Source organism: Salmo trutta, chromosome 10, assembly GCF_901001165.1.
Source record: "Salmo trutta chromosome 10, fSalTru1.1, whole genome shotgun sequence".
In the NCBI taxonomy this organism is placed as follows: Eukaryota; Metazoa; Chordata; class Actinopteri; order Salmoniformes; family Salmonidae; genus Salmo; species Salmo trutta.
In genome coordinates, this window is record NC_042966.1 from 6,555,717 (window position 1) to 6,583,261 (window position 27,545).

At 40.8% G+C, this 27,545-nt stretch overlaps 1 protein-coding gene across 1 annotated transcript in view; it reads right to left on the minus strand.

Annotated features, from left to right (window-relative positions):
* Positions 1–286: 286 nt before the first annotated feature.
* Positions 287–27,545, minus strand: part of LOC115201004 (cadherin-related family member 1) — a 122,651-nt gene continuing 95,392 nt past the window's right edge. The window contains exons 15-18 of the mRNA XM_029764188.1: positions 27,176–27,243; positions 15,793–16,021; positions 3,158–3,412; positions 287–1,142 (exon numbers count right to left, since the gene is read on the minus strand). Of these exons, the coding sequence (XP_029620048.1) occupies positions 534–1,142; positions 3,158–3,412; positions 15,793–16,021; positions 27,176–27,243 (1,161 nt within the window). The 3' untranslated portion in view covers positions 287–533. The remainder of the gene's footprint in view (positions 1,143–3,157; positions 3,413–15,792; positions 16,022–27,175; positions 27,244–27,545) is intronic.

Here is a 27,545-nt window from a genome sequence, read left to right on the forward strand (position 1 = left end):
AGCGTCATAAAAGCTCTTGTAAGGAGCTTGGACAGAAGCCAAATAACAGCCTTGTCCTGAGATCTAGTTCATGACTTCATCACGTAAGCTATAAGAACCTGAAATTACTAAGAACAGAAGGAATGGATCAGCTATTCACCAGTCCATAATATGAGCTTTCTAATTGTTTGTTGGTTTTGTTTTATTTTGGATTATGTGTGTATTGTTATTGTATTACTAAATATTACTGCACTGTTGGAGCTAGAAATGTGAGCATTTCGCTGCACCTGTGATAGCATTTGCAAGTTTGTGTATGCAACCAATAAACTTTGATTTGAACAGACTTTGAACCAAAGACACACATGCACAGACGATCACATGTTTTTGTCAGTAAAAAAACAACTGCTGATGACTTCTACACATTGGTGGTTGACTTCTACACACACAATGTAAAGCACTTTGAAAGTTGCTGTATGAATTATATCTTTCATTGAGTATCATGACTCCCACTCACCAATACTCACAAGCAGACACACACTCACTCTCTCGCTCTCCTAAGAGCAGTTTGCCAACCTCCTCTGGTCCAGTCTCATTTTGAGCTCAGACACCAGTGCTGCATTCACACTGTCAACTGGTCTGTTCCTGTTCCTCTTAGGCTTGATCTGTGCTACTGTGCCCAATACCGTCGGTACCACCCACTGTCTGTCCCCTGGCCTCCCTCCAGGGAGCAGTGGGGGAAGGGCAGGGGCATTGGGCGGTGGTGGTGGCCAATGGCGTCCACTCACCATGCTCACATTGTGGTTTGGAGACCAATGCTGTCCAGTCACCACATTCATGTTGTGGTTTGGAGGCAGAGGGTGTCCGCTCGCTATGTTACAGTTGCTACAGTTGACGTTGTCCCCCACCATGACCTCTGGTTCTTGGATTAGGAGTTTCTCTACAGGGTTCGGGAACTTGAAGGTCACGGGTGGTTTGTTTCGCCTCCGGATGCGGCGGTGGGGCAGGATCCTGTTGGACTTTTTGTTGCGCATGAACATGATGGTGGAAATGAAGACTGTCCCCACAACCATGAGACCAATGACACCAGCGATCATGCCTAAGATGTGCAAAGGCTTGTCTCTACTCTGCACGAAAAAGGATGCCAAAGGGCCCCTGAGTTGAGTCTGTAAAAGAGCACAGAGAGACACAGTCATGTCCATTGGACTGAAATGGGAGACTGCAAGTATACATGGGAAAATCCTAGTTGTTATTACCATACGTGGTTCTGTGTGTGTTGCCATTTGGCTATGGAAATTTGGGACACAGAGTGTATTATAATACATTTACACTGCCAGACCACCACAGCCAAATCCACACATGTGTGCTAGCTACACAGTGTGAAAACATTACACTACATTAGAATAACAAATCCCCCAAAACGCCTACCAACGCTTGGTCAGTGCTAACACAATCTGTCTGCAAAACGTGGATCTGCAAAATACGCGTCTGAGTTTGTCTGGAATGATAATTCCTGTCCCATTGACTGTTTTTTTGATTGAGACAAGATCAGAAGGATTAGATGGGGCACCCATTATTAACTGAGACCATGCAGTGTCACAATTGCAAATGAAATGTTATGAGTTTACAGTTCATCCATAATGTTTATCATGGACTTCCATTTCATGTCAAATGAGTGATCAAAATATTCTATTGTGCTCCTGTACTCTTTCACAGACACAAATCATGCGTTATGGTACAATGACCAGCTACAAATACAGGTGTCCTTCCAAGACAATATACAAACAGTACGAGTCTTAGTGTAATGATATGGGGGGACACCAAGACTGCTGGATGATCTCAAGGCAAGCTTTGTTTATGGCATTATACAGGCCTCCGTATAATCTTTCCGATCTTGCCCTGAGGTTGAACGCCAGACTTTTTCAAAGTGTTGCAGTAAACAAGGGTGGAAATGAGGACAGTCATTGCAATAGCGAAGGTGACAACACTAAAACAAATCCCAAACACAGCTGCGGGATGCTTCTTGAGGCTCAGGAAGTAGGAGAAAAATCTGGATTTGACCTGAAAATACAAAATTGGCATTTAGAGGAGTTTAGATAATTTAGGGAATAGTTTAGGGATGTTTCAAGGTGGAAACCTAAAGAAAACTAACAAACATATCTTGGGTTTGGATTACTGTGTTCAGTTGGAATGTTCTATTAAGCAGCTTGAACTATTTGTGATCACTAGGGCCAAGAGTTTTTCCTAAGCATGTGGTCTGACCAGGAACATCTCTATGCCCTGGTTATTACATAGTTATAGCATATAGTGAGCGTGTAAGTCGGTTTGAGCTGTGTGTGGTGTGTTTCCCAACTAGCTAGGGGGATAGCTAACTAGTGGGGATTTGATCAAACTAAAACCCATGGCTCAATGCCTCTGTCGCATTGATTTCAACCTTGAATTGTTTCACCTGGCAGTTAGCGAAAATTGATAGCCAGATAGCTAAAGTATATATGCATAGATGTTCTGTAAGTAAGCTAGCTAGCTGTTTCAATTTCAATATTACAGATCGTAACGTTATCCATTTCCCATGCACTATTTTTTTTACCAAAATCACTATTATGCCCGATTCTTGACCAAAGCCACTATAGCGCAGCCACTATAGTGCATTACTTTTGCCCTGCCAAGCCGCACTGTTTCTTGACACACTGCTCGCTTAACATGGAAGCCAGCCGCACCATTGTGTCGGAGGAAACACCGTACATCTGGCGACCGAAGTAAGCCCGCCACAAGAGTCACTAGAGAGCGATGTCAAACCTCCAGACGATGCTGGGACAATTGTGCACCGCCTCATGGGTCTCCCGGTCTCAGCTGGCTGTGACACAGCCTGTGATCGAACCCGGGTCTGTAGTGACAGCTCTAGCACTGCGATGCAGTGCCTTAGACCTCTGCGCCACTCGGGAGGCCCATGGTGCACTACTTTTGACTAAAAGCAACTATGCACCACTTTTGACCAGAGCCATTAAAGTTTGCCAGAGACAAGTCCTAACTTGAGACTTTTGTGCAAATCTCCCATTTCAATCTAAATCTCCATTAATGCATCATCTACACAAAAACTGAGTTACATGTGCATATTCCAAGTTTAATTTCATCCCTGTAAAATTAAATAGGTGTCATTGGAGATGTACCCACTGTTTCTTACCGCCTCTGTGATGTCTATCTTGACCACTGTAGTGGTGCTGAAGGAGGGTGAGCCTCTGTCTTGGGCCTGGACCACCACAGACCAAGTACAGTCATTCTGTTTGGTGATGTTCTGGACGATGTCCATAGACTTGATGTAGGACTTGAGCTTGATCTCGCCCGTGTCTGCGTTGATGTCGAAGATGTTTTCCGGGTCTGTCTTCATGATGGAGTACTCAATGACATTGTTGGGCCCCTCTGCATCATCATCTTGCGCCTGTTGGCACATTACACATAAACCAGACATATGAGATACCGTTTTTCTCAACAGTGCTGGCACATTTATGAAAATATTGTCCCATGCTCTCAAAGTAGTTTGCAAAACCATCATAACAGACTTCCACATATGTTCCTTTTGAGGCCAAAGGCAAATCTACTTCCTTTGTGTTGTGTTGTATTCTATTGAGTTCAGTTAAATTGTGATGTATTTAGATGTGCGTGGTTGCCATGAGGCAACCTAGGCAGAGACATAGAAATGAAATGATTGACGTAACACAAGCAGTCATATTTAGCTAACTCTCGGCTGACAGAAACCACAATATCAATTAGCTAATAACAATTACTATTTACAATTCATCACATCACGTGTGAGCACATCACGTGTGAGCTCCCCTTTGATCACTTTCTTGAAAACACTTTCTAAAAAATCTAAGGTAATCCGACGATAGTAATTTGTGCACGCCACCATGTTTGTTTTTTCACATCAAACATAGATAAGAAGAGGAGACAAGAGGAGTTTGGTCTGTTGAAGGGGGTTCAACAGGTATGTTGAAGGGGGTTCATTTACTTCCGCAAGTTTACTCGAAAGATGAGTGAACCCTTCCTTCACCTCATTATGGTATCTTTGGTCTGACAGACGTTTACGTGACACCCATAATGCATTGTCTAATGGCAACAAACATGGCGCCACACATTGCTGGCAAATAGCTTAGCATTAGCTCATCATAATCAGTACAACCTTCAAAAAAGTATTTTACACACATCATAGGTGTCCATTACAATCCATGCAATAATCGGAAGGCATTATTTGTCACCAGTACTTGAAAACATGTGAATAAAACTGTAAAAACATTATGCTGCATACATACATACTGTATGCTACAGTAGAAACAACAACACAGAAACAACAGAAAATAAGGCACCTACTTTGATAGGAATGCACACATGTCCAAAGTTATAATTTGTAAGGAAAACAACAATAAAGGCAATGTGAGCGCCAGCCAGAAAATGTGCCAGTTCATGCAAGACTGTGCAAATGTCTGCATTCTTGATCTGCGAAAACACTGGGGAAGTGCTTGGGCTCTCCTTGAAGAGAGAAGTTGGTCCGGCTCAATAAAGCCTCTAACATAAATAGTACGCAACAGTGAAATGGGCTACTTCTATGTGAATAAATGAAGAGGCGGAACACACCTCGATTCAAACTGTTGTTAGAAAATACAACTTTGAAGAATTTTGGGGGGAAATTGGCAAGTTGAAACATAGATAATTAGCAGGCAGCGTGTGTTAACTGTCCTGTTGCGTAACGATATTGGAACAGTGAGTGCATTCTGACATTATGTGCACAAAACAAGTCACGCTGGGGCGACCGTTAGAGATATTTGGAACTCAAACGTGAAAAGGTTCATTTAAGGGGGAAATTCATCTTCAAATGTTTTGTACAACTGACTTAAAGATAAGGAAACTTTAAGGGATAAGTTAAGGGGGAATTTATCTTGTTTTTTGAAACCGGGCCCAGATCCTGAGGTGGGTGAGGCACGTTGCTAATTCAATCAGTGCTTCAATCAACTCAACTGACATAAAAAAGCACATTCCATTGCATGAGTCACATCAGTTAGCATCATTTGAAATAACATTCTACATGACCATGTCAATCTAGCATCAGTTGATAGAACATGCAAAATTACAGTGGAAATTATTGCATCATAATACCAGGCAGCCATTGCGAATGTACCCATGACTTTACCAGTCAAATTGCCTCAGTTAGCTCTAGGACTAATGTAAACAAAATGTTCTGGTTTGGATGATTGTGTTATGCTATTACTTCTTCTGTGAATGTCTGAACATTGCATCCAAAAATAAACTGGTCACATTCAGGACAAAACTTTGTAAGTACTGTGTTTGTGCAAATTGTTTCTGTGAAAAAACAGCGTCAATCGAAACTGGACATTATAAATAATCTTTCGAATCACAACGGTTTGAGCGTACGCTGCAGGGACCACTATAGAAGGATCACACCCGTTTGTTGGTACATTTCAAAGGGTTAAGTGGAAAAATTTAAGGGTGCCCATGAGGTCCCTAACTGTTTCATTCAGTATGGATATCAATGTAAACAGCATTTGTGGAGGAGAATGTTGCTTTCATCTGCTCTGGTTACAAAAGGAAAACAACAACCAGTTAGCTACTTAGCTAAACAATGGAAGGTGCACAATCCATGGGTACAAAGCTAGCTGGCTAATTAGTTATTTATAGATACTCTGTAAGCTAGCTTGACATACCTGAAAGTAATAAATCAAATCAAATTGTATTGGTCACATGGTTAGCAGATGTTAATGCGAGTGTAGTGAAATGCTCGTGCTTCTAGTTACGACAGTGCAGTAATATCTAACAAGTAATCTAACAATTCCAGAACAACTACCTAATACACACACATTTAAAGGGATGGAATAAGAATATGTACATACAAATATATGGATGGGCGATGACCGAGCGGCATAGGCAAGATGCAATAGATGGTATAAAATACAGTATATACATATGAGATGAGTAATGTAAGATGTGTAAACATTATTAAAGTGGCATTATTAAAGTGACTAGTGATCAATTTATTAAAGTGGTCAATGATTTTGAGTCTGTATGTAGGCAGCAGCCTCTCTGTGTTAGTGACGGCTGTTTAACAGTCTGATGGCCTTGAGATTGAAAAACAGCTTCTGTCTCTCGGTCCCAGCTTTGATGCACCTGTACCGACCTCGCCTTCTGGATGGTAGTGGGGTGAAAAGGCAGTGGCTCGGGTGGTTGTTGTCTTTCATGATCTTTTTGGCCTTCCTGTGACATTGGGTGCTGTAGGTGTCCTGGAGGGCATGTAATTTGCCCCCGGTGATGCATTGTGCAGACCGCACCATCCTCTGGAGAGCCTTGTGTCTGTGGGAGGTGCAGTTGCCATTCCAGGCGGTGATACAGCCCGACAGGATGCTCTCAATTGTGCATCTGTAAAAGTTTGTGAGGGTTTTAGGTGATACACCAAATTTCTTCATCCTCCTAAGGTTCTTCACCACACTGTCTGTGTGGGTGGACCATTTCAGTTTGTCCGTGATGTGTACGCTGAGGAACTTAAAACTTTCCACCTTCTCCACTGATGTCCTGTCGATGTGGATGGGGGGTGCTCCCTCTGCTGTTTCCTGAAGTCCACGATCATCTCCTTTGTTTTGTTGACATTGAGTGAGAGTTTGTTTTCCTGACACCACACTCCGAGTGCCCTCACCTCCTCCCTGTAGGCTATCTCATCTTTGTTGGTAATCAAGCCCACTACTGATGTGTCGTCTGCAAACTTGATGATTGAGTTGGAGGCGTGCATGGCCAATCAGTCATGGGTGAACAGGGAGTACAGGAGGGGGCTGAGCATGCATCCTTGTGGGTCCCCAGTGTTTAGGATCAGCGAAGTGGAGATGTTGTTTCCTTCCTTCACCACGTAGGGAGGCCCTTCAGAAAGTCCAGGACCCAATTGCACAGGGCGGGGTTGAGACCCAGGGCCTCAAGCTTAATGATGAGCTTGGAGAATACTATGGTGTTGAATGATGAGCTGTACTCAATGAACAGCATTCTTACATAGCTATTCCTCTTGTCCAGATGGGATAGGGCACTGTGATGGCGATTGCATCGTCTGTGGACCTATTGGGGTGGAATGCAAATTGAAGTGGGGCTACGGTGGCAGGTAAGGTGGAGGTGTTATGATCCTTGACAAGTCTCTCAAAGCACTTCATGATGACAGAAGTGAATGCTACGGGGCGAAAGTCATTTAGTTCAGTTATCTTTGACTTCTTGGGTATTCCCACCTGAACTCCAATAATTAATTCAAAACGTTTGTAGTAACTTCATACATTGTCCAACTGTTGCATTTATTACAATAGTTTTTAAAACCTTTTAACAATTTACATTGACCCCCCCTCCCTTTTGTACACTGCTGCTGCTCACTGTTTATTATCTGTGCATAGTCACTTCACCCCCACCTACATGTACAAATTACCTCAACTAACCTGTACCACTGCACACTGACTTGGTACCGGTACCACCTGTATAACCTCATTATTGTTATTCTAATTGTGTTACTTTTTTATTATGACTTTTCATTTTAGTCTACTTGGTAAATATTTTCTTAACTCTTCTTGAACTGCTCTATTGGTCAGGGGCTTGTAAGTAAGCATTTCACGGTAAAGTCTACACTTGTTGTATTCGACGCATGTGACAAATAAGGTTTGATTTGATTTGTAGGGACAGCAACTGAGGGAGCGGTAGTAATTGTGAAGGATGCTATAGTAACAGCATGGAATTGGACTACAGAGCCAATGAGTGTTATCTTTAAGTATGCATCATGGCCAGTGTTAGTGGTAGCAGGAGTTACCTTGTTAGCATGGCTGGGATATCACCTTCAGAAGGTGTTGATGTTGAAACGTGTATACAGTGTGGATTTACCTCAAGATGAGGTACAGTTGATTAAGGCCACCACACTTGTATATCCGGTGGCCATGGAGGGAGAAGGAGATAATGGGGGGCGAAATGAGGATGATACGGCGTGGGAACACTTTTTGAAATCTGCAATTGGAGGAGGAAGTCTGGGTACAAGCATGAGGTGTATAGAGCTTTCATTTTTGTGGACCCCAGCAGAACAGTATCCCAAAGGTACAGTGCCTTGCAAAAGTATTCATCCCCCTTGGCATCTTTCCTATTTTGTTGCATTACAACCTGTAATTTAAATTGATTTTTATTTGGATTTCATGTAATGGACATACACAAAATAGTCCAAATAGGTGAAGTGAAATGAAAATATGTACTTGTTTAAAACATGATTTTTTTTTTTAATGGAAATGTGTTGCGTGCAAATGTATTCACCCCCTTGCTATGAAGCCCTTAAATAAGATCTGGTGCAACCAATTACCTTCAGAAGTCACATAATTAGTTAAATAAAGTCCACATCATCTGTCACAAGATTTCAGTATATACGTACCGTTGAAGTCGGAAGTTTACATACAGCTTAGCCAAATACATTTCAAAACTCAGTTTTTCACAATTCCTGACATTTAATCCCAGTAAAAATCCCCTGTTTTAGGTCAGTTAGGATCACCACTTTATTAAGAAAATGTGAAATGGCAGAATAATAGTAGAGAGTGATTTATTTCAGCTTTTATTTCTTTCATCACATTCCCAGTGGGTCAGAAGTTTACATACACTTAATTAGTATTTGATAACATTGCCTTGAAATTCGGGTTAAATGTTTCGGGAAGCCTTCCACAAGCTTCCCACAAAAAGTTGGGTGATTTTTGGCCCATTCCTCCTGACAGAGCTGGTGTAACTGAGTCAGGTTTGTGGGCCTCCTTGCTCGCACACACTTTTTCAGTTCTGCCCACAAATTTTCTTTAGGATTGAGGTCAAGGCTTTGTGATGGCCACTCCAATACCTTGACTTTGTTGTCCTTAAGCTATTTTGCCACAACTTTGGAAGTATGCTTGGGGTCATAGTCAATTTGGAAGATCCATTTGCAACCAAGCTTTAACTTCCTGACTGATGTCTTGAGATGTTGCTTCAATATATCCACGTAATTTTCCTTCCACATGATGCCATCTATTTTGTGAAGTGCACCAGTCCCTCCTGCAGCAAAGCACCCCCACAACATGATGCTGCCACCCCCGTGCTTCACGGTTGGGATGGTGTTCTTCGGCTTGCAAGCGGCCCCTTTTTTCCTCCAAACATAACGATGGTCAATATGGCAAAACAGTTCTATTTTTGTTTCATCAGACCAGAGGAAGTTTTTCCAAAAAGGTTGATCTTTGTCCCCATGTACAGTTGCAAACCGTATTCTGGCTTTTTTATGGCGGTTTTGGAGCAGGGGCTTCTTCCTTGCTGAGAGGCCTTTCAGGTTACGTTGATATAGGACTCGTTTAACTGTGGATATAGAACATTTTGCACCTGTTTCCTCCAGCATATTCACAAGGTCCTTTGCTGGTGTACTGGAATTGATTTGCACTTTTCACACCAAAGTACGTTCATCTCTAGGAGACAGAATGCGTCTCTTTCCTGAGCGGTGTGACGGCTGCGTGGTCCCATGGTGTTTATACTTGCATACTATTGTTTTAACAGATGAACGTGGTACCTTCAGGCATTTGTAAATTGCTTTGGTCTACATTTATTTTCTGAGGTCTTGGCTGAATTCTTTTGATTTTCCCATGATGTCAAGCAAAGAGGCACTGAGTTTGAAGGTAGGCCTTGAAATGCATCCACAGGTACACCTCAAATTGACTCAAATGATGTAAATTAGCTTATCGGAAGCTTCTAAAGCCACAACATAATTTTCTGGAATTTTCCAAGCTGTTTAAAGACACAGTCAACTTGGTTTATGTAAACTTCTGACCCACTGGAATTTTGATGCAGTGTATAATAAGTGAAATAATCTGTCTGTTAACAATTGTTGGAAAAATTACTTGTGTCGTACCAAGTAGATGTCCTAACCGACTTGCCAAAACTATAGTATGTTAACTTCTTTGGGGGTAGTATTTTCACGGCCGGATAAAAAACTTACCCGATTTAATCTGGTTACTACTCCTGCCCAGAAACTAGAATAAGCATGTAATTAGTGGATTTGGATAGAAAACACTCTAAAGTTTCTAAAACTGTTTGAATGGTGTCTGTGAGTATAACAGAACTAATATGGCAGGCCAAAACCTGAGAAGATTCCATACAGGAAGTGCCCTGTCTGACAATTTGTTGTCCTTCTGTTGCATCTCTATCGACATTACAGCATCTGTGCTGTAACGTGACACTTTAAGGCTTTGATTGGCTCTCTAAAGCTGCCAAAAAGTGGAATGGGGTGTCTGCAGTCTCTGGGCAAAGTACAGCAGCAGAGTTTGTAAGTGGTCAGCCTGAGGACAGTGAGACTGGAGATGCGCAGTCACGAGAAATCGGCATGTTTTTCTTTCAGTGTTTGAATGAATACAACGTTGCCTGGTTGGAATTTTAACGCTATTTTACGAGAAAAATCGCATAAAAATTGATTTTAAACAGCGTTTGACATGCTTCTAAGTACGGTAATGGAATATTTTGAACTTTTTTGTCACGAAATACGCTCGCGCGTTACCCTTCGGATAGTGACCTGAACGCACGAACAAAACGGAGGTATTATATAACTATGGATTATTTGGTACCAAACCAACATTTGTTGTTGAAGTAGAAGTCCTGGGAGTGCATTCTGACGAAGAACCGCAAAGGTAATCCAATTTTTCTTATAGTAATTCTGAGTTTAGGTGACCCCGAAGTTGGCGGATGTCAAAATAGCTAGCCTGTGATGGCCGAGCTATGTACTCAGACTATTGCAAAATGTACTTTCGCCGAAAAGCTATTTTAAAATCGGACATAGCGATTGCATAAAGGAGTTCTGTATCTATAATTCTTAAAATAATTGTTATGTATTTTGTGAACGTTTATCATGAGAAATGTTGTAAATTCACCGGAAGTTTTCGGTGGGTATGCTAGTTCTGAACATCGCATGCTAATGTAAAAAGCTGTTTTTTGATATAAATATGAACTTGATTGAACAAAACATGCATGTATTGTATAACATAATGTCCTAGGAGTGTCATCTGATGAAGATCATCAAAGGTTAGTGCTGCATTTAGCTCTAGTTTTGGTTTATGTGACATATATGCTTGCTTGGAAAATGGCTGTGTGATTATTTGTGTCTATGTACTCTCCTAACATAATCTAATATTTTGCTTTAGCTGTAAAGCCTTTTTGAAATCGGACAATGTGGTTAGATTAACCAGAGTCTTATCTTTAAAATGGTGTAAAATAGTTGATTGTTTGAGAAAATTGAATTGTGGTATTTTAGTTGGTTTTGTATTTAGCGCCGTGCGATGCCATTGGCTGTTGGCTAGGGGTTCCGCAGGCGGAACGGGGTTTCGCTAGCGGAACGTCTGTCCTCAACAGGTTAACAAGACATTTGTGGAGTGGTTGAAAAACAAGTTTTAATGACTCCAACCTAAGTTTATGTAAACTTCGAACTTCAAGTGAATACACCTGTTCTGAAAGGCCCCAGAGTCTGCAACACCACTAAGCAAGGGGCACCAACAAGCAAGCGGCACCATGAAGACCAAGGAACTCTCCAAACAGGTAAGGGACAAAGATGTGGAGAAGTACAGATCAGGGTTGGGTTATAAAAAGATATCCGAAACATTGAACATCCCACAGAACACCATTAAATCCATTATTAAAAAATGGAAAGAATATGGCACCACAACAGACCTGCCAAGAGAGGGCCACCCACCAAAACTCACGGACCAGGCAACGAGGGCATTAATCAGACAGGCAATTAAGAGACCAAAGATAATCCTGAAGGAGCTGCAAAGCTCCACAGTGGAGATTGGAGCATCTGTCCATAGGACCACTTTAAGCCATACACTCCACATAGCTGGGATTTATCGAAGTGTGGCCAGGAAAAAGCCATTGCTTAACTTCATCGGGGTAGGGAAAAGTATTTTGACGTACGGATGAAAAGTGTGCCCGTAGTAAACTGCCTGCTACTCAGGCCCAAAGGTAGGATATGCATATTATTAGTGTATTTGGATAGGAAACACTCTGAAGTTTCGAAAACTGTTTGAATGATGTCTGTGAGTATAACAGAACTCATATGGCAGGCAAAACCCTGAGAAGAAATCTAACCAGGAAGTGGGAATTCTGAGGTTTGTAGTTTTTCAAGTGATTGCCTATCCAGTATACAGTGTCTGTGGGGTCATTTTGCACTTCCTAAGGCTTCCACTAGATGTCAACAGTCTTTAGAATGTTGTTTCATGCTTCTACCGTGAATGGTGAGAGAATAAGAGCCATTGGAATCAGATGACTGAGAAAATGACATGAGCTCAGACAGGCACGCGCCCATGAGAGTTAGGTCTGTTCCTTTTCATTTCTGAAGACAATGGAATTGTCCGGTTGGAATATTATTGAAGATTTATGATAAAAACATGCTAAAGATTAATGCTATACGTCGTTTGACATGTTTCTAAGAAATGTAATATAACTTTTTTGACTTTTTGTCTGAACTTCCTGCGCAAGCACAGTGCATTTGGAATGCTGGACTGAATGCGCGAACAAAAAGTATGTATTTCAATATAAATATGGACTTTATCGAAACAAAACAAACATTTATTGTGGAACTGGGATTCCTGGGAGTGCATTCTGATGAAGATCATCAAAGGTAAGTGAATATTTATAATGTTATTTATGACTTCTGTTGACTCCAAAATGGTGGGTATATGTTTGGCTTCTTTTGGTGTCTGAGCTCTGTACTCAGATTATTGCAAAGTTTGCTTTCGCCGTAAAACTTTTTGGAAATCTGACACAGTGGTTGCATTAAGGAGAAGTGTATCTATAATTCTTTGAATAACAGTTGTATATTTTATCAACGTTTATGATGAGTATTTCTGTAAATCGATGTGCTCATTCACCGGAAGTTTTGGGAGGCAAAACATTTCTGAACATTACACGGCAATGTAAAATGGGGTTTTTGGATATAAATATGAACTTTATCGAGTAAAACATACATGTATTGTGTAACATGAAGTCCTATGAGTGCCGTCTGATGAAGATCATCAAAGGTTAGTGATTAATTTTAGCTGTATTTCTGGTTTTTGTTACGCCTCTCCTTGCTTGGAAAATGGCTGGGTTTTTTCTTGTCTAGGCGCTGTCCTAACATAATCTAATGTTATGCTTTCGTTGTAAAACCTTTCTGAAATCGGACACTGTGGTTGGATTAACGAGAAGTGTATCTTTAAAATGGGATATAATAGTTGTATGTTTGAGAAATTTGAATTATGAGATTTTTGTTGTTTTGAATTTGGCTCCCTGCCATTTCACTGGCTGTTGGCGAGTGTGTCCCGCAGCGTCCCACATACCCCAGAGACGTTAAAGAAAAAAATAAGCAAACATGTTTGGTGTGGGAGACTCCCCAAACATATAGAAGAAGGTACTCTGGTGAGTTGAGACTAAATTTGAGCTTTTTGGCCATCAAGGAAAACTCTATGTCTGGTGCAAACTCAACACCTCTCATCACCCCGAGACACCATCCCCACAGTAAAGCATGGTGGTGACAGCATCATGCTGTGGGGATGTTTTTCATCGGCAGGGACTGGGAGACTGGTCAGAATTGAAGGAACAGTGGATCGCGCTAAATAAAGGGAAATTCTTGTGGAAACCTGTTTCAGTCTTCGAGAGATTTGAGACTGGGACGGAGGTTCACCTTCCAGCAGGGCAATAACCCTAGGCATACTGCTAAAGCAACACTCAAGTGGTTTAAGGGGAAACATGTAAATGTCTTGGAATGGCCTAGTCAAAGCCCAGACCTCAATCCAATTGAGAATCTGTACACCAGCGGAACCCATCCAACTTGAAGAAGCTGGAGCAGTTTTTCCTTGAAGAATGGGCAAAAATCCCAGTGGCTAGATGTGCCAAGCTTATAGACACATACCCCAAGAGACTTGCAGCTGTAATTGCTGCAAAAGGTGGCTCTACAAAGTATTGACTTTGCAGTGGTGAATAGTTATGCAGTTTTTTGGTCTTATTTCTTGTTTATTTCACAATAAAACATATTTTGCATCTTCAAAATGGTAGACATGTTGTGTAAATAAAATGATACAAACCCCGAAAATGTTTAATTCCAGGTTGTAAGGCAACAAAACAGGAAAAATGCCAAGCGGCGTTAATACTTTCGCAAGCCACTGTACACCCCTAAATATGCGAGCGCAAGTTTTCACGCATAAGTTGGAATTCATACAAACTGAACTTGACCTGAGAATGTGCTTATACTCCAGCAAACTTTAGACCATGTGTACGCACAGTGTCTAGTGCTTGAGGTATTAGATTCCTCACCTTTTCTGGCCACGATGGGTTCATATTCCCGAAGTAGCCATACAACAAATTACCCAGTCAAGTCACCCACAATACAAGTCAGTATTCGACGTCCATCCATTTCTTAAGACGTCGGGAGATGATGTGAAAGACGGCCACTAGGGGCAACAGTGAGCACTGTAGTCATCAAGTAGGTTTCAGTTTTGCTAGGGTGTTTTGGACAGGGATGATGGATGGGCATAAGCATCTGCCTCTGATTCCAAAGTTGCAATTTTGAATCCAGCGATATACTTTATTGGAAATGTTTGTTTTAAGCCCAAACCTTAACACTTACCTTAACCATTCAGAGCTAATGCCTAAAGTTAAGAAATTGGAGTTAATGCCTGAACTTAAACCTAACCTTAACAATTCTCAGTTAACGCCTAATCTTAACCTTCAATACTTCGAAATTTGACATTTGAGAAACATGGATGATTGTCTAATTCTGATGTGAGTCTTTGAGAGCTGGTAGAATTACCATGCGCATCTCTCATTGTGCCTATTAGATATTATAATTTCAGGTTTTTTGCATTCAAAAGGGAGCCCAGTTTATAACATGCAGTACAGTTTAACAGGTAAACAGACAGTTGAAGTGTGTAGGCTACCACTTTAAGTAGGTCTACTGTTGTTTAAAAAAAAATTCTGAGTAGACAATGTTTCAGAATTCACGGGGAGTGCAGCATAGCCTATTTAGGGTCGGGAAAAAGTAAATGCAAAACATTATGGAATTCAAATCTGTTTACAGGTCCACAACAATGTGCAATTGTTTTTATCTTTCAGAAACGTTTAGATACAGCAAATGTCACTACAAAGGAAAACATTCTGACAAGCCCTTCAAAGACATTTGATCACGTTCACCATGCATTACTATTTCCTTAGATACTGTCTTGGCCTAATTCCAATGCTTCCAAAGTGTACAGCAAATAAGGAAGTTATTGTAACCATAAAAGGTGAATGATGGGAGTTATAATGCTCATTCACACGTGCATAGTTTCACGACAGATCTGATATATAATGGAAAACATGCCTTTATAAGCCTCAATATGTTTTTCTGAAATGGCGCATGTAGATATTTAGCGTTAAATTTATGCAATGGTTATGGATGAGGCCCCTGGGCCTGTCGCTATATGATTGACGCTTCTCCCTCCCTGTACCATCAATTCTCCCTTTTCTCAAGCTACTGCCTTTCTGAACTGCCTCAACACCTGACCAGCTGTGGAAGACCATCGCCTAGACCTGCCAGAAGCCTACATTTGTTTTTGTTTTGCATTAGTGTCTTAGAGATTCTCAATATAATGAAAAGTGCTATGTAAAATAATGATATTATTATTGTCCACAGAAATGCATGAAAGCATGGCTTTGGACTTGTTCTTGTAATTGCTGCAAACAAATCAACCTTTGGGGTATGGCAAAGATGAATCGTCTCAAAACTGGAAGTTAGATTGCGACACAAACCTCTATCTTCACCAGCGCTCCTATGATCATGGTCTTCTCCAGGAAGTTCTCATTGAACTCTGGCGGGTGATCGTTGAGGTCCAGCACGGTCACAAATACCTCGGCCAGGCTGTACTTGCCCTCTGCGTCCTCGGCTTTGACATAGAAATTATACTTGGACTTCACCTCCGCGTCCAGGCTGGCCCACGGCTGGGTGTAGATGATGCCTGATGCTGAATGAATCAGAAACCTGGGAAGGGGTAAGATATTGGGTGTTATTTTTCTTTCATTTATAAAATAATTGACAGCTGTCTTCTGGGTCATTATTTAATTATGGTTGAGGAACCTGATATAAACCACATTGAAAAAACGAATATATTTCAAACTTAAAAAGATGGTAGCTGATACAATCTAATGAATGTGTACAGGACATTACAATTACATTGTAACAAATGTGTCAGCAGGGTAACTAATTTTAAATTGAAACAGCTAAGATTTTTATAACTAACTAACTGTATAAAGTAATCTGAAATTGTAAATCATGAAAAGTGTAAAAACCTGAAATATGAAAACTGGGAAAAACCTGAATACGATTTTTAAATGAGATGTTTGACGAGCAGGTTTCCACATACTTTTGGTCATGTAGTGTATATATCTGTACATATATATCTGTACACACTTAATATACATATATACACATATACACACATACATACATACATACATACATACATACATACATACATACACACATACACACATACATACATACATACATACATACATACATACATACATACATACATACATACATACATACATACATACATACATACATACATATGTGTACAGATATATACACTACATGACCAAAAGTATGTGGAAACTTGCTCGTCAAACATCTCATTTAAAAATCGTGGGCATTAATGTGGAGTTGGCAGCCCTTTTGCTGCTATAACAGCCTCCACTCTTCTGGGAAGGCTTTCCACTAAATGTTGAAACATTGCTGGATGGGCTTGCTTCCATCCACCAGAGCATTAGTGAGGTCAGGGACTGATGCTGTGCGAGTAGGCCTGGTTTGCAGTCTGCGTTCCATTTCATCCCAAAGATGTTCAATGGGGTTGAGGTCAGGGCTCTGTGCAAATTCTTCCACACCGATCTCGATAAACCATTTCTGTATTGCCCTCGCTTTGTGCATGGGGGCATTGTCATGCTGAAACAGGAAAGGGCCTTCCCCAAACTGGCAACAGGCAGAGTTCCTCTGTCCAGTGTCTGTGTTATTTTGCCCATCTTAATATTTAATTTTTATTGGCCAGTCTAAGATATGGCTTTTTCTTTGCAACTCTGCCTAGAAGGCCAGCATCCCGGAGTCGCCTCTTCACTGTTGACGTTGAGACTGGTGTTTGCGGGTACTATTTAATGAAGGTGCCAGTTGAGGACTTGATCAATTTGATGTTATTTTAATGGACAAATTAATTCATCTTAATTCCATTCCTTTACTAGATTTGTGTGTATTGGGTATATATTGTATACTTGTTAGGTATTACTGCACTGTCAGAGCTAGAAGCACAAGCATTTCGCTACACCCGCAATAACATCTGCTAAACACGTTTATGTGACCAATATGATTTGATTTGAGATGTTAAGAGGACAGTATGTCACAGGAAAGTTGGATAATTCTGTCTGAAAGTATAACTCCTTGAAAGTCAATGTAGTTGTTTTTGTTCTGTGAAGAATAAACTATAAATAGATTTATTAATGTAAAAACCTGGTTTAAGATATAAATATGAACTTGATTGAACAAAACATGCATGAATTGTATAACATAATGTCCTAGGAGTGTCATCTGATGAAGATCATCAAAGGTTAGTGCTGCATTTAGCTGTGGTTTTGGTTTTTGTGACATATATGCTTGCTTTGAAAATGGCTGTGTGATTATTTTTGGCAGGGTACTCTCCTGACATAATCTAATATTTTGCATTCGCTGTAATGCCTTTTTGAAATCGGAAAATGTGGTTAGATTAACGAGAGTCTTGTCTTTAAAATGGTGTAAAATAGTCATATGTTTGAGAAATTGAAGTTATAGCATTTTTGAGGTATTTATATTTTGCGTCACGCGATTCCACTGGCTGTTGACTAGGGTCTCGCCCAGACAGGTTAACGAGAGTCTTGTCTTTAAAATGGTGTAAAATAGTCATATGTTTGAGATATTGAAGTTATAGCATTTTTGAGGTATTTGTATTTCGCGCCACGCGATTCCACTGGCTGTTGAATAGAGTGGGACGCTAACGTCCCACCTAGCCCAGAGAGGTTTTAACACCCCGGCCGTCCTACAATCTAAGCTAGATGCCCTCAATCTCACACACATTATCAAGGAACCCACCAGGTACAACCCTAAATCTGTAAACATGGGCACCCTCATAGATATTATCCTGACCAACTTGCCCTCCAAATACACCTCTGCTGTTTTCAATCAGGATCTCAGCGATCACTGCCTCATTGCCTGCATCTGTTATGGGTCCGCGGTCAAACAACCACCCCTCTTCACTGTCGAACGCTCCCTAAAACACTTCTGCGACCTGGCGACCTGTATCCTGCGACCTGTATCCTGGAAGGATATTGACCTCATCCCATCAGTAGAGGATGCCTGGTTGTTCTTTAAATGTAATTTCTTCACCATCTGAAATAAGCATGCACCTTTCAAAAAATGTAGAACTAAGAACAGATATAGCCCTTGGTTCACTCCAAACTGCCCTCGACCAGCCCAAACACATCCTGTGGCGTACTGCACTAGCATCGAATAGTCCCTGCGATATGCAACTTTTCAGGGAAGTCAGGAACCAATACACACAGTCAGTTAGGAAAGCAAAGGCTAGTTTTTTCCAACAGAAATGTGCATACTGTAGCTCTAACTCCAAAAAGGTTTGGGACACTGTAAAGTCCATGGAGAATAAGAGCACCTCCTCCCAGCTGCCCACTGCACTGAGGCTAGGAAACACTGTCACAACCGATAAATCCACAATAATCGAGAATTTCAATAAGCATTTCTCAACGGCTGGCCATGCTTTCCTCCTGGCCACCCCAACCCTGGCCAACAGCTCTGCACCCCCCGCAGCTACTTGCCCAAGCTGCCCCAGCTACTCCTTCACCCAAATCCAGAGAGCAGATGTTCTGAAAGAGCTGCAAAACCTGGACCAGTACAAATCAGCTGGGCTAGACAATCTGGACCCTCTCTTTCTGACATTATCCGCCGCCATTGTTGTAACCCCTATTACTAGTCTGTTCAACCTCTCTTTCGTATTGTTCGAGATTCCCAAAGATTGGAAAGCTGCCGCGGTCATCCCCCTCTTCAAAGGTGGTGACACTCTAGATCCAAACTGTTACAGACCTATATCCATCCTGCCCTGTCTTTCTAAAGTCTTCGAAAGCCAAGTTAACAAACAGATCACTGACCATTTTGAATCCCACCGTACCTTCTCCGCTGTGCAATCCGGTTTCCGAGCTGGTCATGGGTGCACCTCAGCCACGCTCAAGGTACTAAACGATATCATAACCGCCATCGATAAAAGACAGTACTGTGCAGCCATCTTCATCGACCTGGCCAAGTGTTTTGACTCTGTCAATCACCGTATTCTTATTGGCGGACTCAACAGTCTTGGTTTCTCAAATGACTGCCTTGCCTGGTTCACCAACTACTTCTCAGATAGAGTTCAGTGTGTCAAATCGGAGGGCCTGTTGTCCAGACCTCTGGCAGGAAAATGAGACCAAGGAAAATAAAAAATCCACCCTGTTTTCTCTGACTGCTTTGTCGATATTAATAACTGAGGGTAACCTATTCTGGACTCAACAGAAAGCTACCTGTTTGAAAAAGGAAATGACACAGATTAAAGACCCTGGCTCTTTCAAGGCAGAGAAGTTCACACTAGAATGCAGCGCTCAACCATATGCTCCACCACCCCCTCCCTACTGCAGAGATAAATTTGAAGGAATTTATCCACTACTCACGAACGAACTAGTAGCTAAAGGCGCTTGGTCTCGTCCCCACCACCGGGAGAATGTATCAAGAACTAGGGGATATATGAAATGATGCCAGGACACACTCAACGCCTCTCTACCCTAGAGTTACCACGGCAAAGGACCTCATGGCAGCTCAAGGAAAGAAGGTGCAGAGAGAAATGGGTAAAGCAGTTGACAAAATCAGATGACATTGCGATGATGAAGACAGAGACAAAAGGATAAGTGGAAGCAAATTAACAAAGGAAGAGAAGAGGAGATAAGACGAGAGAGCAGAAAGTGAAGAAAGAGCAAGAATTGAACAATACATAAGACAGTGGGAAGAAAAGAAGAGAGGAGAGACAACGTGAACAATTGAAAGAGCATGAAAGTGGAGTTGAAATTGAAGTAGGAGGCGTAGTTTCCCGATAGTCTGAAGGACTCTCATGCACGTGCTGCCAGTTCACAGAGTTTGCAGCAACAGCTGGATCGCTCGAGGGCAGAACTAAGGTGCTTATCAAACATGGTGCAAAGTGAGGTAGCACTATTACAGGGTGAATTTAAAACATACAGCCCCGAACATCACAGAGACTAGAGATGAAACGGACTGAATGGATGAAGACACAGCCAAGTGAATGAAGATGACCGTCCTGTGGGAACTTACCCTCTGGTGATAAAGACATCCGGTACGGGACAACCATACTATGATTACAAACCATGGAGTTTGGGGGACTTGGACACAGCAGCGAAACAATTGCCTCGCCTATCTAAAGGAACAGACAGATGGATCCACACCTTTGAGACATTTAAATGCTTCCCCTTAAACCACTCGAGTGTTGCTTTAGCAGTATACTTAGGGTCATTGTCCTAATGGAAGGTGAACCTCCGTCCTAGTCTCAAATCTCTGGAAGACTGAAACAGGTTTCCCTCAAGAATTTCCCTGTATTTAGCGCCATCCAACATTCCTTCAATTCTGACCAGTTTCCCAGTCCCTGCCAATGAAAAACATCCCCACAGCATGATGCTGCCACCACCATGCTCCACTGTGGAGATGGTGTTCTCGGGGTGATGCGAGGTGTTGGGTTTGCGCCAGACAGTGTTTTCCTTGATGGCCAAAAAGCTACATTTTAGTCTCATCTGACCAGAGTGCATTCTTCTTCCAGAGTGCATTCTTGAGAATCTGTGGTATGACTTAAAGATTGCTCTACACCAGCGGAACCCATCCAACTTGAAGAAGCTGGAGCAGTTTTGCCTTGAAGAATGGGTAAAAATCTCAATGGCTAGATGTGCCAAGCTTATAGAGACATACCACAAGAGACTTGCAGCTGTAATTGCTGCAAAAGGTGGCTCTACAAAGTATTGACTTTGAGGGGGTAAATAGTTATGCACGTTCAAGTTTTAGGCTATTTTGTATTATTTTTTGTTTGTTTCACAAAAAAATAAAACGTTGCATCTTCAAAGTGGTAGGCATGTTGTCTAAATCAAATGATACAAACCCCCCCCAAAAATTGATTTTAATTCCAGGTTGTAAGGCAACAAAATAGGAAAAATGCCAAGGGGGGTGAATACTTTCACAAGACACTGTATCCATGTAAAAATATAACAACAATAGGTATTTGTTTAGATAGAGTCAAGGATATGTTTTGTATGATTTTACAAAGTCCTAGAGATAAATGTAGACCTATAGGCAATTTTCGACATTTACAGCCAATGACGCATCAACATATCTTCAGTCTAATAAATGCATTTCATATATGCTATCGGAAGAATAATAATTTGGTTGTGCTTATAACGGTCTTTGGTAACATTAGAAATCTAAAAAGTTATTATTTCAAAGAACATATTAGCGTTTTCATTAGTTTATGTTACTCTAGGCTATAAGTAAAAACGAAAAACCACTAGTTCAAGTTAATCACTGTCACGTCCTGACCAGTATAAGGGGTTATTTGTTATTGTAGTTTGGTCAGGACGTGGCAGGGGTGTGTTTGTTTAGAGTGTTTCGGGGTTTGTTGGGCTATGTTCTTGTTAGTCTATTTCTATGTTCTAGTATGTCTATTTCTATGTGGTGTTTGTTGGGTTGACCTTCAATGGGAAGCAGCTGCTCCTAGTTGCTTCTAATTGAAGGTCCTATTTAAGAGTGGTGTTTTTTCTATGGGATTTTGTGGGTAGTTGTTCCTTGTTTAGTGTTTGTTGCACCTGACAGGACTGTTTCGTTTTGTATATGTATTGAGTTGTTTCTCCTTCTTCAAAATAAAAAGAAGATGAGTATACATATTCCCGCTGCGTTTTGGTCCAATCCATACGACGCCCGTGACAATCAAAGTTTTGGCAAGTCTAAAGAAACATAAGAAAATGTATTTAAAAGTTAAGAGAATAGCGTATTTTACATGTATTATGTTACTAGTCTGGCTAGCAGCCAGAGCAATGCTACCATGTCAGTGGACATGTGCTGAACACATGGACAGAGCAGATATTCTTGGAAAAAGTTAAACTTACAATAAATGTGATTCTTAAAACCTCTCTAGGGAATGTGGGATGGTAGCGTCCCACCTGGCCAACAGAAATTGCAGAGCGCGAAATTAAAAAATACTCAATTCAAATATTTAACATTCTTGAAAATTTGGGTTATACATCAAAATAAAGCTTAACTTCTTGTTAATCCAGCCGTCGTGTCAGATTTCAAAAAGGCTTTACGGCGAAAGCAAACCATGCGATTATCTGAGGACAGAGCTCAGCACACAAAACATTATGTACAGTTTCCAGCCAAGTAGATTAGTCACAAGTCAGAAATAACAATAAAACGCATCACTTACTGTCACATCCTGACCATAGTAAGATGTTATTTTCTATGGTAGAGTAGGTCAGGGCGTGACAGGGGGTGTTGTGTTTTTCTATGTTTTCTATTTCTATGTTCTTAGGTTCTAGTTTTTGTATTTCTATGTTGGTTTGTTTGGGATGATCTCCAATTGGAGGCAGCTGGTCCTTGTTGTCTCTAATTGGAGATCATACTTAAGTAGGGGTTTTTCTTCCTGGGTTTTGTGGGTGATTCTTTTTGAGTAGTGTTTGTTTCTCCTCTGCGTCATGGTTTGTTTTGTCAATTCAGTTCATTTATGTATTGCAAAGTTTCACAGATTAAATATAATGTGGAACTACACGCACGCTGCACTTTGATCCTCTCCTTTTGACAGCCGTGACACTTACCTTTGATCTTCGTATGGTTGCACTCACCAGACTCCATGTTACACAATAAATGTTAGTTTTGTTTGATGAAGTCCCTCTTTATATCCAAAAACCTCAATTTTGTTGGCGCGTTTTGTTCGGTAATTCAATGGCTCAAATGCGGTCACAAGAGGCAGACGAAAATTCCAAATAGTATCCGTAAAGTTCGTAGAAACATGTAAAACAATGTTTATAATCAATCCTCAGGTTGTTTTTAGCCTAAATAATTGATAATATTTAAACCGGACAAAAGCTTCGTCAATATAAAAGGAAAACAAGAAAGGCGTGCTCTTGTTTGCGCGCAGTAACCAGTTCTGAGGACATCCGAGGGTCCACTCACTCAATGTTGTCATTCTCCCTAATTTTTTAGAATTAAAGCCTGAAACTATGTCTAAAGACTGTTCACAACTAGTGGAAGCCATAGGGATGGAATCTGGGTCCTATCCCTTTAAATGGTGGATAGGCTTTCATTGGAAAAACAGACATTTCAAAGTAATGGCACTTCCTGGATGGATTTTCCTCAGGTTTTCGCCTGCCATTTCAGTTCTGTTATACTCACAGACATGATTTTAACAGTTTTAGAAACGTTGGAGTCTTTTCTATCCACATCTACTAATTATATGCATATCCTAGCTTCTGGGCCTGAGTAGCAGACAGTTTACTTTGGGCACGCTTTTCATCCGGAGGTGAAAATAATGCCCCCTACCCTTGTGAGGTTAATAGAGTTATAGTAAATAAAACAGTCCTGTAACAGCTTATTTTTACAAAGCAATATGTGAGAAAAAAGACACCTGCACACAGCTCTTGCTAGTATAGCTGCTCTTTATTATTATTGTGTGGGTTGCTTCTTTTTTCTCATGTTATTCAATTGTTACCATGCACCTGCAACAAAGATAGCTCAGATGTGCGAGCGCCTTTAGAATTTTGAATGACAAAATAAAATGTAAAAGAGAATGGTATCATTCGGTCAAATTATTAAGATGAGCGCCAACGATGATAAATAGGCATAACACAAACTAATCATTACACAAACTCCATGTTCTAAATTAAATCAACCTCTTCACCCTCCTTATAATTCAGTCAAGCCTAATTTAAATTTGACTGAATGAATGTGCACAATTATCGCCCATTCATCCATTTGTCATTCATTCAGTGGGCTGGCATAGTTTGCTTCTCTTCGCTCATCAACTCGAATAGAGTGAAGAATATGTTGTTCATTATTCTAAAAGCTCACTGCAATAAGTACCATGTTTTAGTTTCCCTTACAATAAATCAGATTAGTAATAGAGTTATATAAATGAAACAGTCCAGTAACAGCTTCTTTATACAAAGTAAAACGTAAAAGAAAATGATATCAACATGCAAGACGCACGGTCAAATGAATTTATACAAACATGAGTGCCAAAGCTAAATAGGCATAACACAAACTCATGACTAAACTATTGTCTTTCTAAATCAACCTCTTCACCCTCCTTATCATTCAGTTAGACCTAATTTAAATTAAATTGTAAAGTAAAGTGCACAATTATTACCCATTCATCCATGTGTCATTCATTCAGCGAGTAAAGAGAACGCCTGGCTGGGTACCAACATCCTACAGCACATTGTCTTGACGGGCTCGGTTTGGAATAGGTGTGAAAAAAAACAGGTAAAAAGGCTCTAAATAGGTTTCTGTTTGATTTCAAAATTGTGACAAATGAGCAGTGTAAAATACAAACATTTAGGAAGAGTCAGGGAAGGAGCAGAACATTGCTTTTTTTGGGGGGGTGATTATTTTTTATTTACAAAACAAATGTCAATGCCCGTTGGCCTATGTCGATTCTTGTGTTAAGTAGGGGTAAAATGTTCAAAATGTTACAGGAATTTACAAAGCTTAGGACAGAGATGGGCAGTATTTCTGTTACATGTATTTGAAATATGTATTTAAATTACTTTTGAGTATTTTGCCATTTGTTTTACACTGGGCTCTGTTTGAAATCTAATAAAAGAGAGCATAATGAAAATACAAGCAAATCCTCAGAAAGGCCAGTAAGCTTATGTGAATGCACAATAAAGGAGGGATGTTCAACTATAAATAGAGAATAATGGAAATGTAATGCCACTGCAATTGTCCACAGTTTACAGTGAGGTATCTACTTTAGCCCACTTTAGTGCTCACTCATAGATAGCATCTCTGCCAGCACCTTATTGTTTAACATACTGGTTGAATTTGAGTTTGCCTCAAAGTGAACCATTACTTTTAGTTCGGGTTCATTTGAGATACCTTATATACATTATTTGTTTAATCATCATTGGTTCAGCATAACCACAAGTGTTAATTTATTTTTGTTTATTTATTTATCTATTTATTAACACTCTTGGCAAAATCTTAGATGTTCCTGTAATAAAATAACCCTCTACTTCGTTGTCATTTTATTACCAGACAAGGGCCATTTCGTGTGGTGAGCCAGGGCGTATTGTTCTCCGTATTGATAAATAGTTTACATCGCCCACTAATAATGTCACGTAAGGGGTTTATTCTGGTCAGCTGGATCCTCAACAACTAGTATATCTACTGAATCCATATATATATATATACAGTGGGGGGGAAAGTATTTGATCCCCTGCTGATTTTGTACGTTTTCCCACTTACAAAGAAATGATCAGTTTAACATTTTAATAGTAGGTTTATTTGAACAGTGAGAGACAGAATAACAACAAAAATATCCAGAAAAACGCATGTTATAACTTGATTTGCATTTAATGAGGGAAATAAGTATTTGACCCCCTCTCAATCAGAAACATTTCTGGCTCCCAGGTGTCTTTTATACAGGTAACGAGCTGAGATTAGGAGCACACTCTTAAAGGGAGTGCTCCTAACCGCAGCTTGTTTTACCTGTAAAAAAGACACCTGTCCACAGAAGCAATCAATCAATCAGATTCCAAACTCTCCACCATGGCCAAGACCAAAGAGCTCTCCAAGGATGTCAGGGACAACATTGTAGACCTACACAAGACCATCGCCAAGCAGCTTGGTGAGAAGGTGACAACATTTGGTGCGATTATTCGCAAATGGAAGAAACACAAAAGAACTGTCAATATCCCTCGGCCTGGGGCTCCATGCAAGATCTCACCTCATGGAGTTGCAATGATCATGAGAATGGTGAGGAATCAGCCCAGAACTACACGGGAGGATCTTGTCAATGATCTCAAGGCAGCTGGGACTATAGTCACCAAGAAAACAATTGGTAACGCACTACGCCGTGAAGGACTGAAATCGTGCAGCGCCCGCAAGGTCCCCCTGCTCAAGAATACATATACATGCCCGTCTGAAGTTTGCCAATGAACATCTGAATGACTCAGAGGACAACTGGTGAAAGTGTTGTGGTCAGATGAGACCAAAATGGAGCTCTTTGACATCAACTCAACTCGCCGTGTTTGGAGGAGGAGGAATGCTGCCTATGACCCCAAGAACACCATCTCCACCGTCAAACATGGAGGTGGAAACATTATGCTTTGGGGGTGTTTTTCTGCTAAGGGGACAGGACAACTTCACCGCATCAAAGGGACGATGGACGGGGCTATGTACCGTCAAATCTTGGGTGAGAACCTCCTTCCCTCAGCCAAGGCATTCAAAATGGGTCGTGGATGGGTATTCCAGCATGACAATAACCCAAAACACACGGCCAAGGCAACAAAGGAGTGGCTCAAGAATGAGTACATTAAGGTCCTGGAGTGGCCAAGCCACTCTCCAGACCTTAATCCCATAGAAAATCTGTGGAGGGAGCTGAAGGTTCGAGTTGCCAAACGTCAGCCTCGAAACCTTAATGACTTGGAGAAGATCTGCAAAGAGGAGTGGGACAAAATCCCTCCTGAGATGTGTGCAAACCTGGTGGCCAACTACAAGAAACGTCTGACCTCTGTGATTGCCAACAAGGGTTTTGCCACCATGTACTAAGTCATGTTTTGCAGAGGGGTCAAATACTTATTTCCCTCATTAAAATGCAAATCATTTTATAACATTTTTTACATGCGTTTTTCAGGATTTTTTTGTTGTTATTCTGTCTCTCACTGTTCAAATAAACCTACTATTAAAATTAGAGACTGATCATTTCTTTGTAAGTGGGCAAACGTACAAAATCAGCAGGGGATCAAATACTTTTTCCCCCCACTGTATATATATATATATATATAGATGAGAGAGACTACTCACAAGTCAGCCCCTGAGCCGTAGATTGAGTACTTGACTTCTCCCCAAAAGCCTGAATCTGGATCTGTTGCCTACGTGTGTGAGAGAGAGACAGAGAGTGACAGAGAGAGAGACAAAGAACACAAAACAAGACATGTATTTGATTAGACACCAACGTTTGTTGACAGATTAAAACAATTAGCATTGAATTAAAATAAATATTCCCTCTGAGTTTCTATAATGATTTCTCTATTCGTTTCTTTCAATTCCATATCCTGAAAGGAATGAGTAGAAACAGTATTGACGCCTAAATCCCCTAATCAAGGTAGACAATAACATGAGGTCACCTACACTGTAAAGCAAGGTTATTATAGTTTTTGGATTATATATTTGT